Source organism: Ambystoma mexicanum, chromosome 10 (genome assembly GCF_040938575.1).
Source record: "Ambystoma mexicanum isolate Mex_15411 chromosome 10, UKY_AmexF1_1, whole genome shotgun sequence".
Classification (NCBI taxonomy): domain Eukaryota; kingdom Metazoa; phylum Chordata; class Amphibia; order Caudata; family Ambystomatidae; genus Ambystoma; species Ambystoma mexicanum.
In genome coordinates, this window is record NC_090932.1 from 21,510,758 (window position 1) to 21,526,178 (window position 15,421).

At 46.6% G+C, this 15,421-nt stretch overlaps 1 protein-coding gene across 3 annotated transcripts in view; it reads left to right on the forward strand.

Moving 5' to 3' along the window:
* LOC138491108 (probable cation-transporting ATPase 13A4) overlaps positions 1–15,421 on the forward strand; it is a 1,567,030-nt gene that overhangs the window by 1,502,713 nt on the left and 48,896 nt on the right. For 2 of the 3 annotated variants that reach the window (XM_069617430.1, XM_069617431.1), the window contains one exon: positions 539–627. The exons of the other annotated variant lie outside the window; for it this stretch is intronic. In XM_069617430.1, the coding sequence (XP_069473531.1) occupies positions 539–627 (89 nt within the window). The remainder of the gene's footprint in view (positions 1–538; positions 628–15,421) is intronic. 3 annotated transcript variants of the gene reach the window in all.

Below are 15,421 nucleotides of genomic sequence, written 5' to 3' on the forward strand. Positions count from 1 at the left end.
TTCGCTGTTTTGTAACTAACCAACGATCCATGATCTTGCAGAGACAGTCCTGCCGTTCTGTCCATGTTACCAACATTGGACAAGGTTTATAACTGACTTGTGTTTCCAATCTGCTTGGATCCCTTCTGGTGTACTAGAGGTGTGGGGTTGATTGATGGTATAGAAACAGATATTCATCCCTTGACCACTGGTGCCCCAGAAGTTGATTTGTCACAGTGATGGGGTTGGTAGTTGCCGACCAAAGTTTGTTATGGTCGACCACAGATCTTGGATAATGTTAGGCAAATTTTGAGAATGGATGACTATGGTTGGCGATGATCGCCAACGGACAACTATGGATGGCAGTGGCTGACTGTGGTTTACGGATGGAGCCAGCTGACGTGCATTCACCCTACCTGATACTAAGAAAGCTATGCATGAAAATTGTTACATTATGTATGGGAAAACAGTTTCATATAATATGGTGTGTAAATAAAAAGTGCCCTGTTTAGTGTTATAGTCACACAATGATTAAAGTGCTTCTTTTTTGTTGTTTTAGATTTATTTACGCTACTGCTGATTGGACTGACGGCAGTTTGTATTTTCCTAATTTTTGCTGACATCGAAAGTGTCTACATTGAAATGGAGGTACTTGTTGCTTTAAACCTTTAAAGAACACTGCATGTTTTCATTAAATTAAGCACACAAAGAAAGGATGCCAGGAGACTGCACATAACGACCCTTAACCAGTACGTGCATCAGGTTTCTGGAGTAGGACAGCTTGATGAAGAGGGTATGGACTTCTAACTCTTCCCGTTCGGTTCTTCTGGGAAGCTGATGACACACTCACATGTTCAGAGAGAGACATATGCTTTTTACGTCTAAGCTTACTTTTGCCTTCCAGTTTAAGAGCTATGATCGTCTTCTCTAATGTCAACTAAATACTGTGCACCCCAAACACCACTGCAGCATCTTGATACAAACAGGAGGATTGTGGGTAAACTCACATCTACGTCAGTGCTAGACATTGTTTCTGGAGGACTTTGGTGGTTGGTTACAGACACTCCTTTCATAGGTAATAGATGACCTTTGATATATTTTTGTTATTAAACCAGCTTCTGAATTTGAGATTCTTTCCTGAAAGCAGAGGCATGCAGACATAAAGAAATGAACAAAGTCCACAGACACCGTGTCTCTTGCTTTGTCCGATTGATGATTTGTTGAAGATCCCTCTAAGCGTGTTTCGGTCTCTTTGGATTTCATCAAGACCTGGTGCTCGCATTACTCGCTTGCTCGCTCTTTCGATCGCTGAGTCAGCACCGACTGAAAGATGAGCCCTTGACAATGTGCCCCCTCACCCTCCCAACCCGGCCTCTGAGGCGTAGTAATGTTCCTCTGCCCTGGCATATTGACAGCGGCTTTGCATTTTAACATGATCGGCTCGGCCTGCCACTGTGGCATGTCTTCCAGCGTTGGTGATACCACTAGATTATTGCCATGCACTGGACACCTGTGACCACTGACCTGTGAACCGTGGTTGCACCCTGCACTGGGATGATGCCATGATCCCCAGCAGCCGCATGACCTTCTTTTTTTAAACTTTTATTTAGAAGTGAGGGTTTACAGCAAACATACATTTCAGATCAAGATAAACAGCAAGTAGCTACAGCATTAAGTATTCAGTAATACAGAACATTACAATCAGTCAAGCAGATTTCTTCAGTACATATAGTAATACATGTTGCACCTATAGTATCCGGGGGGAGGATGTCCCCGATGCATCATCAGTCTGCCTGAGGAGGTATGCGCTAAAATCGGACCACACAATCTTAGGGCGTGAATGTGACGGAAAAGAGCTGTTATAGTCCTCTTCACAGGCCTGAACCCAAGTGAGTGCATTGAGCCACCTCTTGAAAGTCCGGGGGTGGGGGATGGACACTTCCAGCACTGTAATACACATTTCTTTGCAACCATACAACTAACATTTAAAAACTTCGCCATCTTTCTAGTGCTGTCCCTTTTCCATATCCCAAACAGCACCCCCAAGGGGCATGAATCGAGCACAGCACCAATAATGTCCATAAGAGCGTGTAGGATCTCCCCCCAGAAGCCAGCCAGAGCCTGGCATGACCAGAACATATGCAGGTGATCCGCCCCTACTGCCTTACAGCGTGGACAGGTATGTGGGCCACCACGTGCACATTTAGTGATTCTATCAGGGGTGTATTACAATCTATTCAACCGCTTGTATTGCATACATCTGAAGCGAAGTTTGTGAAAGCAAAAAGAAGATATGGAGGCTGAGTACCCCAAAAGGAAATACACCAAACGCGGGTTACAAAGGAACATGCAAAGATCTTTATTCTATACTGAACAGTTTCAAAGGACAAAGCAACAGATAGCTATCGGCCCTCAGTACAACACAGCGAACTCCAGCCCTATTCGGTGTGCTCAGTGAGTGGGACTGTACATTAGAATAGTCGCACCTTTCATACAGTCCAAAACATGATGTCCAGCCCACCTGCAAGTTAATACATCACGGATCTAGGGTTCATGCCGAGTTCATACATCTATACATTTAAGGTTTACCATTAATACATTCACCAACAAGTTACAATGGCAACAGTGCGTCTTCGGATTTCTCGTTGAACCTTCTCATACATCTTTATACAATGCAGTTAAACAAGTGTTCACATTTCAGTATTCGAATATATTATGTTTAACATGTGCTCACAGATTAGCTTCGTTGGCATAGGTAATACTCTATACACAGGTCAACGAAGGACAAGGTCTCAGTTCATGACCCTAACATGTGGCCTGCAGTCAAGTTACATATTAGTTTGTACACAGAGGTCAAAACGGCCATGTTACATTCGGAATGACACTGTCCACCATCTTCGAACACAGGGTGACTTTAGAGAGAGAATCTAAAATGGCGGATGAACCTAAAATGGCGGCAAACACAGATTTATGGTCAGGACCTTGCAAAGCGGATTTCCTCGCAGAGCGACTTGGCTTAGGCCAAAATACATATATTCATACAGTATAGGAGGCACCATATGATTTCCCGTTCGACAAGTTGAGAGAGACCTTATTCATATGAGAGCAGATTTTTTCCCATAGCTCATCATGGACTTCAAGACCAAGTTCGGCCGCCCATTCATTTTGCACCCTGGGGGGCTGGTCAGGGGCTTTTGCCAGAAGTAGCCAATATAAGGATGAAACCACCCCCCGGGCATTTCTCTAGTTGGCTATTTAACTGACTTCCAGAGTGTCAGCAGGCTCATCTGGGCAGGAGGGCCACATAGCATGGAAAGCTACTCTGAGCCTGTAATATTGCAGCATTTCCAGCGCCGACCCAGAGTGACCCTGTCGCGATGTCTGAGGCGTTATAAACTTCCCGTCAGGGAATAAATCCGTGAGTGCCCGATATCCCAGTGCCGCCCAATGTTGAGCCAGAAATCTATCGTGGGTCGGTGCGAGCCCAGGGAATCCCCATATAGAAAGCCATTCATAATAGGGGCGAGCCTGGACTGTTTGGGATAGTACTTTATTCCATGCTAGCAGCATGGCCGCAACAGGATCAGATGGGGAAGCAGCCACATAGTCCCGACAGAAAATTAGCGTCATGATATCCATCCCAGCAGTGGCCAGTCCCTCCAGCCTGACATGTGGAGGAGGCATCGGACTAGGGTACCAATACGTAGCATATTGGGCCTGTGCGGCCATCCAATATAATGACAGGTTGGGGGCAGTGAATCCTCCTCTGTCGTATGGTAGGGTCATATGAAGCAAGGAATTGTGCACATAATGTATGTAGTTTATCAAAATAATGTTTCCCAGGCCATACCGGTACGTTTCCAAAGACATAAAGAAACTTAGGGACCAGGACCATTTTGAGTAGGGAGAGTTTCCCAGCTAACAATAAAGGGAGAGAACGCCACCTCCGCATTTTGGATTCTGCTTGCTGTGCCACAGCAGTGTAATTGTCAGCTAGAAGGGTTGGCCTGGTCAGGGACACCTGGACACCAAGATACCTGATACCCTCTGGCGACCATCAGAGCGGGTACTCACACTCAGGTTGGTGTGTCGTTCCCGTAATCGGGAACATCTCAGATTTGGAGTAATTAATTGTGAAACCTGAGAAGGTGCCTATACGTGTTACGTCCCAAAGGATAGGATCCTAGTGGGTTGTAGGGTTCCTCACGTATAGCAGAATGTCGTCTGCATACAATGATATTATCTCTATAGTATCTTTCAGGCGTATCCCTCTATATGCATGTCATGCTCTGATAAAGTCTGCCATAGGTTCAATGACCAAGGCGAAGAGGATGGGGGGAAATGGGCAGCCCTTACGAGTGCCCCTGAAGAGTGGGAAGAGTGCTGATGTCATGGAGTTAATCCACACCCTTGCAACAGGGTCCGTGTACAATAGTTTAATGTACAAAAGCATGTTGGGGCCCACCCCCATCGCCACCAGGACCTCCCACATGTACTGCCAGGAGACCATGCCAAAAGACTTTTGGGCATCTAATGTGACCGCTACTGCCTCCGAGTCCTGATCGATCCTAGACATGACATTGAAGAGCCGTCTAATATTAAGAGAAGTCGATCTCCCGGGGACAAAGCCTCCCTGAACTTTGTGAACCAGGTATGTCATAATTGGTAGGAATCTGTTGGCTATCACCTTAGCGAAGATCTTGGTGTCGATGTTCATGAGTGAGAGGGGCCTATAAGATCCACACTCATCACTGGGCTTGCCAGGCTTGAGCAAGAAAGTTATGGTCACCTTCCGCAAAGAGGGGGGATGAGTGGTTTTTTGAAGTGAGCCTGCCCAGACTTCTAACAATTCCAGAGTCAGAATCGCAACATACTCCTGGTAAAATTCAGATGTGAGCCCATCTGGTCCTGGAGCCTTACCTTTAGGGAGACCTGTGATGGCAGCGTCTATTTCCTCTAGTATAACTGGGGACTCATGTTGGTCCCTGGTGGACCGGGATATGGATGCCATTGGGATATGGTCAAGGAAATCTTGTATGTGCTGTGGATCATGGATTTGGGGAGCGCTGTAAAGGTCAGTGTAGAACTGATTAAAGATTTCCAATATCTGCCGGTCCGTCCATTGCTGAACGCCCTGTGCATCTTTGACACTTTCTATTTGCGTCTACCCCCACTCACCCCTCATCAACCTGGCCAACGTCCTCCCTGGTATATCACCCTCCCCATACTTTTTGGCTGCCTGTGGGCCGGATAAGTACCGAAACCGTGGGTGTGGCGTGCAACTCACATACTTCTAGCTCCTCTCTGATCAGTGCGAGTTTGGCCGGGGGGGCTACGGTCACACATTCTCGTTCCAGGGCCTGTAACCTAGTCTTACACCGATTTAGGTCATTTCTTATTGCCTTTAACACACCTGCTTCTCTCAAGATGGACATCCCCCTTATGTAAACATTAAAAGCCTCCCAACGGATCCCCGGTGTCGTGCAGCGTGTTACACTCGAAAAAGGTGCCAATATGTGACAACATCTCAGCTTTAAACACTCTGTCCAGAAGGGCGGCCGATTTGAAACGTCATATCTTACAAGTGAGTGGGGATGGCCCCAGTGCTATGGTCAGAGCTACTGGTGCATGATCAGACATGGTGCGAGAGAATATCTGAGCTGATTCAACATTGCCAACTAAGTCACCTGATGTAAGGAAGAGGTCGATCCTGGAAGAGCTTCCATGGTCCGTGGAGTAGAATGTGTACTCCTGTTGCTGGGGGTTAAGGATCCTCCAGACATCTCGTATACCAAGTGAAGTAATATGCATATTGATCCTGCAGGCGGCTCTTGATAGGGTTCTAGGGGCGGCCCCAGTTCTGCCTAAAATATTGTCCAGTATCAGGTTCATGTTCCCCCCCAGATGATCTGGACCCTAACATACCCCATGAGTATGGTTGCAATAGTATCATAGAAATCAGGGGTATCAATATTGGGACCATACGTATTCACTAGTAGATATTCCCCTCTGGGCCAACATGCAAGGCAGAATAATATATCTTCCTTCCGGGTCAATATAGCTTTTTTTCAGCGCAAATTTGATAGATTTGTGGATCAATGTGAGGACACCCCTGGCTTGTGTAGAGTAGGTTGTAAAGGACGGGGCCAGGCCCAATGCAAGGCGACCCAGGGCATGTGTCTCTTGTAACAAGAGGATCTTAACCCCATGTCTTTGGGCATAAGCTGTGATTTTTTGGGCCTTCGTAAAGTTGCCCAGGCCCCGCACATTCCAGGACATTAACTGTATAGCCATGTCTCTACTATAGGGGACATCCCAGCAAGCATGACCTGTTGTTAGCATCTCTGTATCGTTGCTGTTATTGTATCGGTCAGTACATGTGTGTATTGCTTGTCCACCCCCGCCATTTTATGTATAACATCCCTCCAAAACACCCCTCCTACCTTCCCCTCCCTGCACCCTCACCACCCCCCTAACATGAGCAGTGTAATCACCCCCTCACCATCCCCAGCAACGGCTGGCCACCCCCAACTTGGCAGCCCTAAATGACGGGCCCAACAGGGGTCCCCGTATAACCAAACCTCATTAAGAACCATTGCAGCCACAGTGGGGTACGCTGCTGCCATGTTACCAGCTAGTAAGGATCGTGGCAAGGCCACACTGTTGTGAGCACGCTGGATATATACCATATGAGTCTACAATAAGCTTGTGAGCCTAGAGAACCACCTGGGCATCACCCCATCATCTGGGCACCACCAATTCAACATGCAATGAATGACATATATAACAGGAATTAAAGCAATAATTAATATCAGAGTCAACAAGGACCATCCATTGAGGAAAACCGCCCGGAGTGTGGGCCGAATAACGGATCTCCCTGAACACCAATAGTCAAGGCACATGCCGCCCAGCAAGTGCAGGTTAAGAGCGCAAGAAAGCGCCATATGGAAAGGGGGAGACCAGCTCAGTCATTTTCTTCCAGGTCAATGGGAGGATTATTCAGCGGGACATGTGCCTCAATGAATTTGACCGCTTCGTCAGGGACTGTGAAGAAATCAAGCTTGTCTCTAAAGGTCAATTTGAGGCGTGCAGGAAACAGCATCGCATAGGAGATGTTATGTTCTCTCAGCAGTTTTTTCACTCAAATTGACGCCTCTCTTGTTGCACCCCAACAGAGAAGTCAGGGAAAATTTGAATAACCTGGGATCCCAGTCTGAGCTCCTCCTTCTCTCGCACCAAACAGAGGATGTGATCCCTGTCCCTGAAGGTGAGTAGTCTTGCAATTATGGGTCTCGAGAAGTCCCACAGTCTAGGGCGTGGGGTTAGGGCGCGATGAGCCCGCTCAATGGTGAAGAAAGGGGATAAAGCAGGATTAATCAGAGTTTTATGATGAGTTCTTCTGTGGCCAGTTCCATCTTCCCCTTGAGGGCGTTCTCTGGTACACCAACTATTCGGATATTATTCCTGCGTAACCTGGATTTGAGGTCGTCACACTTCGCTTTGACAAGCTTCATGTCCCTGGTCAGGGTGATCACTGTCTCCTGAAGAGTATGGATTCCATCCTCGTTCACGCCAATTCTTGTTTCAGCTTCAGTGATCCGTGTGCCTGCGTGGTCCAGTTGGGATTTGAGTGATGCAACGTTGGCATTAATATCATCCAGCTTTTCATGGAAAGAGGCAAAGCTCTTGGCCATGGATTCCATCATGGCGGGCAGGTTGGTAGCAGGAGTCTCAACAGGCCCTGACTCGTCCTCTTGACCCATAGAGGATTGCCCCTGATCTGGTCTAGGCGCGGCCTTAATGAATGTATCCATTGCTCTGACTTTGTTGGCAGCGCGGGACCTGTTAGACATCGTCAATCTAGGGTACAGGGCATCCAGCAGGAATATGTCTGCTAAACTGAGTCAGTGCCACAGGTGCACCGCCCGTGCCACGTCGCAATCTCAGAGGGGCGCTGGAAGATATGGTATGGACAGCAAGCTCCAATGCAGTTTACTGTTGCAGTATGGTGATGGCCCTCCAAGGTTTCCTACTGTGCGAGTATGTAGTGGGCAGTTCCACAGTTGCCAGGAGGTAATCAGGTGCAATTGGGGATACAGGTGCGGAGAGCCAGGGTGGTCAAGGGTGAGGCAGCGGGTCAATGAGGTTGCGTCGCAGGAGGCAATTACAGATGGCCTGCTGGGCCGAGGCCTGTTCCCTGGGGTAGTGGTGGGCGGATCTTGCACAGACAGGCATGCAGGCCAAGGCGACCAAGAAAGGGGTTTGTGCGGATGTGGGCTCTCAGGTCAGGTACTGGCCACAGCAATCAGGCATCCATAGGCCCCATGCACCTTAGGGTTTAATGAGGTGGTGAGAGGGAGGAGGAGCAGGGGCAGGGGACCCACCAGGCTCCAGGACACACTACAAGCTCCGCAGTGCACGTCTGGTATTGTTCACTCAGGTATAGTAATAAAGGGGGCAGAACCATTCATCCAAGACAATCCACCCCAGAGTCCAGGCACCCAGAGCTGTCACTCCCTGTCCCCCAGGGTGTGCGGTGACCAGCCCAGGTGGCAGATACAGAGTGGTAGACCTGCAGGGTCCACAGAACAGTGTGTGTCTGCACGCTCCGCAACAGAGGGCATACGTATCCTTCAAGAGCGCAGGCGTTCAAGGGAAGTCAAGGAGGAGATGGCGCACACAGCGCGAGAATCCACTGTAAGGGCCCAGGAGGCCAGCCGAGGAATGCGGGCTGAGCCGGGACCGACAGCAACCACCCGCGGGCACCAGGAGGCCCATACAAGGTATCCAGCCAATAGGGGGATACCTGAAAGGGGCCCCTAGGGGACCCTGACATCTATGGAAACAAGGCGAGTCACCACACACGATAGAGACGCCAGACACGAGGTTGTATTCCCAAAGCTAGGGTTTTATTGCAAAGCAAAAGTCTCAGTTGGCCAACTCGGTCTCACGGCCCGCGACGTGTATCTCTAGACCTCGAGGGACGCAAGAGGGTGAATTACGTACATCAGTTGCATATATACAAAATGCATATCAAACAATCAGCTATGACATGTTTGAACTTGGTGTGATGATGGACATCTCTGACACTATGACACCTTCAAACATCTATTCTAGTAACAATTGCAATTTGTGAGTGCGAAGGCATCTTTCGGTTATTGAATAGAACACGGCGCTTCTGTTCTTGGAAGCGAACTACATACGGGGGGAGTTGCATTCCGGGCCTTGCTATCTATCAGGTGCTATTCGCGTCCTGGGAGCCGACATGCTCTAGCAGGCTCAGCAAAGGGGGGCCGTAAGAAAAGCATAATTCAAGCCTTTAGCGGTATTATTCTAACATATTTTACCATATAACGAGACTGGCTGGCAGCTGTGAAATGATTAAATGCCCTGCAGCTCTGCTTCAAGGCTACATTCGGGAGGGAGCCGGGCATTCTTCCTGGCGCTGCCTACGTTTTTGTTTCAGCAAACTCTTGTTATCCTCACGGCCCTGCGGCCTTGTCCTTTTCACATACAGAGAACAATGTTTCACAGTCAAGCAGTGTAAGCGGAAAATATACTGCAAAGCCATAGGAACAGAAAGCAATGAGCAATGGTTAGAAAACAAAATGGCGATTCTTGTTACATCAAAATGGCCGTTCATTTGCAAACTCGAAAACCTATATTCTGTCACATCGTGCATGAGACGGTTGGCCCACGGCCACCAAAATGCGTTTGCGGTCTCAAAGTAGAGGTATCCGTATTTCTAGACTGACAAACCCTCCTTTGGCCGTATGCCAAACGTCTCATCTATTTATTGAAACCTCCTCTAGGGATGATGAATCTGAAGTACTTATGTCTGAGTTTTGCATGCTATCGTGGACATCGTCTTCATCAATATCTATTGCCATCAACTCTTTTACTGCTCTCATCTCATTTGGGTCTGGGCTCGTTCGATCATGAGGTTGTTTTTTCTTTCTTATCATATGCATGCATCCTTCCGTACATCCCTCAGTTACCTCAGCGCAAACTATGGGTAAACAATGTATACAACAACAGCACGTTAGGAATATTCCGAACACCACTACTAGTATCGAGATCAGCTTCCATCCCCAAGATCGTAGTATTCACCAAAACCAAGATCCTATTCCCCAGCTCCCTTCTCCAGTAGGGAGTTCAGAGTTTAGAATGTGCATTTTCTTTATTGCTTCAAAGATCGTGGGGGAATAGTCATCGACATAAACGCAACATGCTGATCCCACTATTTTGCAAATTCCCCCATGATCAACCACGATCACATCGAGAGCCATTCTATTTTGCAGCGTCATTAACCTGATTCCTCTTTCTTCCAACGTCATGTTAAATAATATATCTGTTGTTGTGTTTATGGTATTCTTTAGGATTCTGGACAGCTGCCTTATATTATAGGAGTTCACTATCTGCCCTAAGAATGGAATGAATGATTTTGCTACACCAGTTGCTATTAAAACACCTTTGTCAGTCCTCTTGACTCTAGTTCTGGATAATCTGGCCATGGCTGCTGTTTCCAAGAGGAATACTCCTGGGAACAGTAGCCCTAGGTAACATGTACCTCCCCAGTTTCTGGGCAACCAAGGGTATGCTTTCTCTCCACATATAAAATAAACTGGATCACCTACGTATACTGGTTCTATTTCCCATTTTAGTACCACTGTATTCATACAACCAGTATATGTTCCGACTGTAAAAGAGCCTTTCTTTTTTAGACAAAAAGGGACAGTTCTTGGGCTATAATTCAACATGTAAGATGGGGGAATTGCATATTTGTCCCCTTCTGTTCTTACACAAAACGTCATTACAGATGTTTTTTCTGGTGGGGACAATCTATCTCGTCTATTTTGTCGTGTTATCTTTTGTGTACTTTTCCTCATGGGCTCTGGGGCTATTACTTCTGCTTTATGGAAAATGGAACAACCCACAGGCTTCATTATTATCTCCTCAAACTCATTCATGTTGGTTCTGTCTAATTGACCCGTATTACTCTCATTCCATTTCCCATAGAACATTGCACCTAAAGATGCACTACATGCAGAACCTAATGGTAATGGCTGCACATACCACCCTATTCCTTTTCCGGCATGCTGTGGTAAATGGGCACATACCCAGCAGTTTGTTTTCTTCAGGATTGCATGTGTCATGTTCATTATCAGCAGTAAGGTGTTATTTCCAAAACCTTCCCTGTGTTTTTCTTCCATTGGGGGTAGGGTATAAGTGATCACCTGAATCAGGCTTTCAGTAGTGGATATATTAATTATTGGTAAAAACATTTCTAATGGGTGTATGGTTTCTACCCACCATAATATTAGGGCTGTCGATATTGGTGCTACCACGCTCATAAAGCACATTATTATCGTTAGTGTCAGCATACAATTTGTTTTACCATGCGTTTTTCTTAAGCTTATAGTCTTTATAACTGACTCATTCTCAGCGGTGATGGTGCAGGAGGAGGCTGGAACCGGTCCCGGCATGTTTCTCGTTGTCCTTCTTCTTTTTTATCACAGTTCGTTGTGGATATCTTTCTTCGTCGCGCTTGCTCTCATGTTAATAAGTTCAATTGAATTGTCACAGTTCAGTTTTGCCTGTCCTTTTTAGCCTGGATTCGATTATTCGTTTTTTTGGCGAGATCACTTGTCCCCTCTATTACTGCTCAGAGGACCTTTGATCAGTTATCTTATCGCCTTAGTATCATGTGCGCCCAGCTTGTCCGCTCTGGTTCAGGACACATGTACTGTTAATCGGTTATTCTCACTTGCCATAGTACCATGTGCGCCCAGTTTGTCCGTTCTGGTTCAGGACACATGTACTTTTATGATCGCACCGAGGAGCCGCGAGTCTTGAATTGTCCGACTTGCACAATTCTCACGCTTCTCTCCTCTACACCTCTGGTTCCTTCTCCGTCCATGAGCTGAACCAGAGGTTAACATAAACACCAAAAAGACTGCGGATCACTTTGTCTCCCGAGGCCGCAGGTTTTATCACCTTGCTCCTGGTATCGTATAATCCGTGAACAGTGCCGGTGCACTTTCAGGTTCAGGCTTGAAGTCAGCCTGTGGCGCTACTGCAGGTGCTGGTGTGCGCCGCGCCAATGATGCAGATCCGTTCTTTGCCGTGCTGGCAAGTGCTGGTGGGCGCCAAAGGGGTACACGATTTGGTTTTGCTGGTATCTGCAAGGCAGATTTCGCGTCGGTCAGCAGTGATGTCGATTTTTCTGGGCAACGTTGGGGCACTCTTTGCCCTTCCCCCTCTTTGGCAATCGTCTCAGGCTTTGTTTCGAGCTTCACTTCTCGTTTTGGCAGATTAGGTGGCTGCTCACTGTCAACAATTTCTTTCGTTTCTGGGACCGCTGTCCCATTCCGGTCATCAGTGTCAGGCAAGTCTTTCAGTGCAATTGGAATCTTCTTGGCATGGGTGGCATGGATCCACGACTTCCTTCCATCCACCCGTATTGCCGTCTGCGTCGCCAAAAGTACTTGATGGGGCCCGCGCCACCTGGGTGCTAATGATGACTTTCTTTCAAAGTTTTTTAGCAGCACCCAGTCTCCTGGCTCCAACGCGTGCCCCGGACCGGTGTATCTCACTGGTAATGCCTCCTACACCTGCTGATGAATCAAACACAATTTCTGCATTAAAACGCCACAATAAGTACTAAGCACAGGATGTTCTATCTCACTAAGTCGTTTTGGCTGAGGTGCGCACCAAACATTTGCCGGCCTCCCCATTACGATTTCGTACGGGGAGAGCCCAGTTTTAGCCTCTACAGACGTACGCATGCATAATAGTGCTATTGGTAATGCATCCACCCAACTCAACTTGCTTCCGCACAAATCTTGCTAATCTTTGATTTAAGAATCCCGTTGTGCCTCTCCACAAGACCGGCAGAACTCGGATGCCTTGGACTGTGGAATCTCTTATCAATCTGGAGACCAGCACATATCTATAATACCACTGCACCCACAAAATGCGGTCCATTATCAGACCATAGGACCCAGGGCAAGCCAAATCTGGAAAAGTACTCCTTCAACATTACTTTTGCCCTACTCATTGCTGTGCAATCTTTCAAAGGATATGCCTCCACCCACTTACTGAATGCACAGATCACCACCAAGACGTATTTCAAGTTTTGGCACCTCTCCATCTCTATGAAATCAAAATGAACTACCTCAAACTGCATGGAGGGTGGGCCAAAACTGCCTGCTGGAGTCACTGTTCCCTTTCCTACATTGTGTTGTAAACACGTGATACAGTTCTGCACCAACCTCTCTGCATTCTTTTTAATGTTTACATTCTGCCAAACTGTAGAAAGGTGCTGTATTATCTTCTTCGCACAGACGTGCGTAGGGCTGTGGGCCATTGTGACCATTGCAGTCACGTACGAATTTGGCAACATCCAGTTTCTAGTTCCCTTGTCCACCCAACAACCCTCCAGATCCAACTCAGCAGATCCCTCTGCCCATCCCTGTATTTCATCAGCCGTAGCCTCGGCCTGTATTTCTTTGACAGTCGCAACTCCATCTTCTATCATACAGGGTACTTCCTCTGTCTGAACCGTCATCATCTTGGTATTCAAATCAGTGGCAGTTTGTTTCGCAATTCTGTCTGCAAACGCGTTTCCCTCTCCTACTTTGCATGTTATTTTTTTATGTGCCTCGCATTTCACTATTGCTAGGCGCTTTGGAAACGTGAGTACAGACAGCAATCGTACAATCAAAGGGGCATGTTGAATTCTGGCACCATGTGATGTCAGAAACCCTCTCTCAGCCCAGAGTCGACCAAAGTTATGAACCACTCCAAAAGCATACTGACTATCAGTATATATATTCACATTCAAATTTTCAGAAATCTCGCAGGCTCTGGTCAATGCTATTATTTCCGCGGCTTGTGCTGAATTATAGGGGCTTCTTTTACTTTCTACAACACTCTCTAGGGTAGTGATAGCGTATGCGGCAGTTGTCGTGCTATCTGGTAATTTAAAACATGAGCCGACACAAAATAACTCTCCATCCGGCTCTTTCTGTGGAATATCACTTAAATCAACTCTTCCCTTGGTTTCTTCCTCAGTGACCATTAAGCAATCGTGGAGGGGTGATTCATTCTTACCAATTTATTTTAAGGTCAGTGGCATTAATTCTGCAGGATTCAAAGCGCTACACCTCATAATTTGGATATGGGGCGCGAACAAGATAATCTCATATATTGTCAATCTAGCAGAGGTGAGGTGTTGCGTCTGTGTCCTATTTAATAGAACGTCTATGGCATGTGGCACCATCAGAATTAAAGTGTGCCCTAATACCATCCCTTCCGTTTGTTTCACTGACGCAGCAGCTGCCGTGACAGATTGCAAACATCGTGGTAGTGCGCGCGCTACAGGGTCTAGCGCAGAAGAAAAATAGCTGCACGGCCTATTTCTTCCACCTTGTTCCTGTGTCAAAACCAGCAATGCACATCCTTCACTTTCACACACAAATAGTCTAAAAAATATTTCATAGTTCGGCGTACCCAAAACTGGAGCCGAGCATAATGCAGTTTTCAATCCATCAAATGCTTTCTGACATTCCTCATCCCACTGCAAAGGCATAACCGCATCTTTTCTAGTCAAATTCACTAATGGTTTCACAATTAACGCAAAATTACCAATCCATTGTTGGCAATATGAAGCCATGCCTATTATGGCTCTGACTCCTTTTTGTGTCTGTGGAATAGGCATACAAGAAATACTTTCTATGCGTTCTGGCGTTAGTCTTCTCCCTCCTTTCGAAAGTAGGTAGCCCAAATAAGCCACCTTCTTTCGATTATACTGAAATTTCTTCAAACTAGCTTTATGGCCATGTGCCGCTAGGTGGGACAGTAGTAATACAGTGCTTTCTTTACAAATCTCCTCTGTGTCTGCAGCTAACAATAGATCGTCTATGTATTGCAAGAGTACACAACCCACGGGTAATTCCAGCATGTCTAGCTGTTCTTTTAATGCTCTACTGTAAATACTTGGACTTTCCGTGTAACCTTGCGGAATCTGCGTAAATGTAAATGATTGTCCTCCTAATGTGAAAGCGAACAAATATCTACTGTCCTTGTCCACTGGAATACTAAAGAATGCGTTTTTCAAATCTACTACACTAAAATATTCTGCTGAAACAGGTATCATTGTCAATATTGTAGTGACGTCTAGCACTAGAGGAAATTGCGGATCTACTACCTTATTCAATGCGCGTAGATCAATTATGAAATGGTATGGTACCTCATTACCTCCTTTTTTATAAACCGGAAGAATCGGGCTGTTGCATATACTGCCTGTGATTTCCTCGATTACCCCTAATTTCACCAAATCAGTAACAATACTCTTCAATCTTCAACCGAAAATTTGTATTGGGGTATTCGCGGTAGGGTAACACCTTCTTTCAAAATAATCTTCACTGGCTCTATGTCA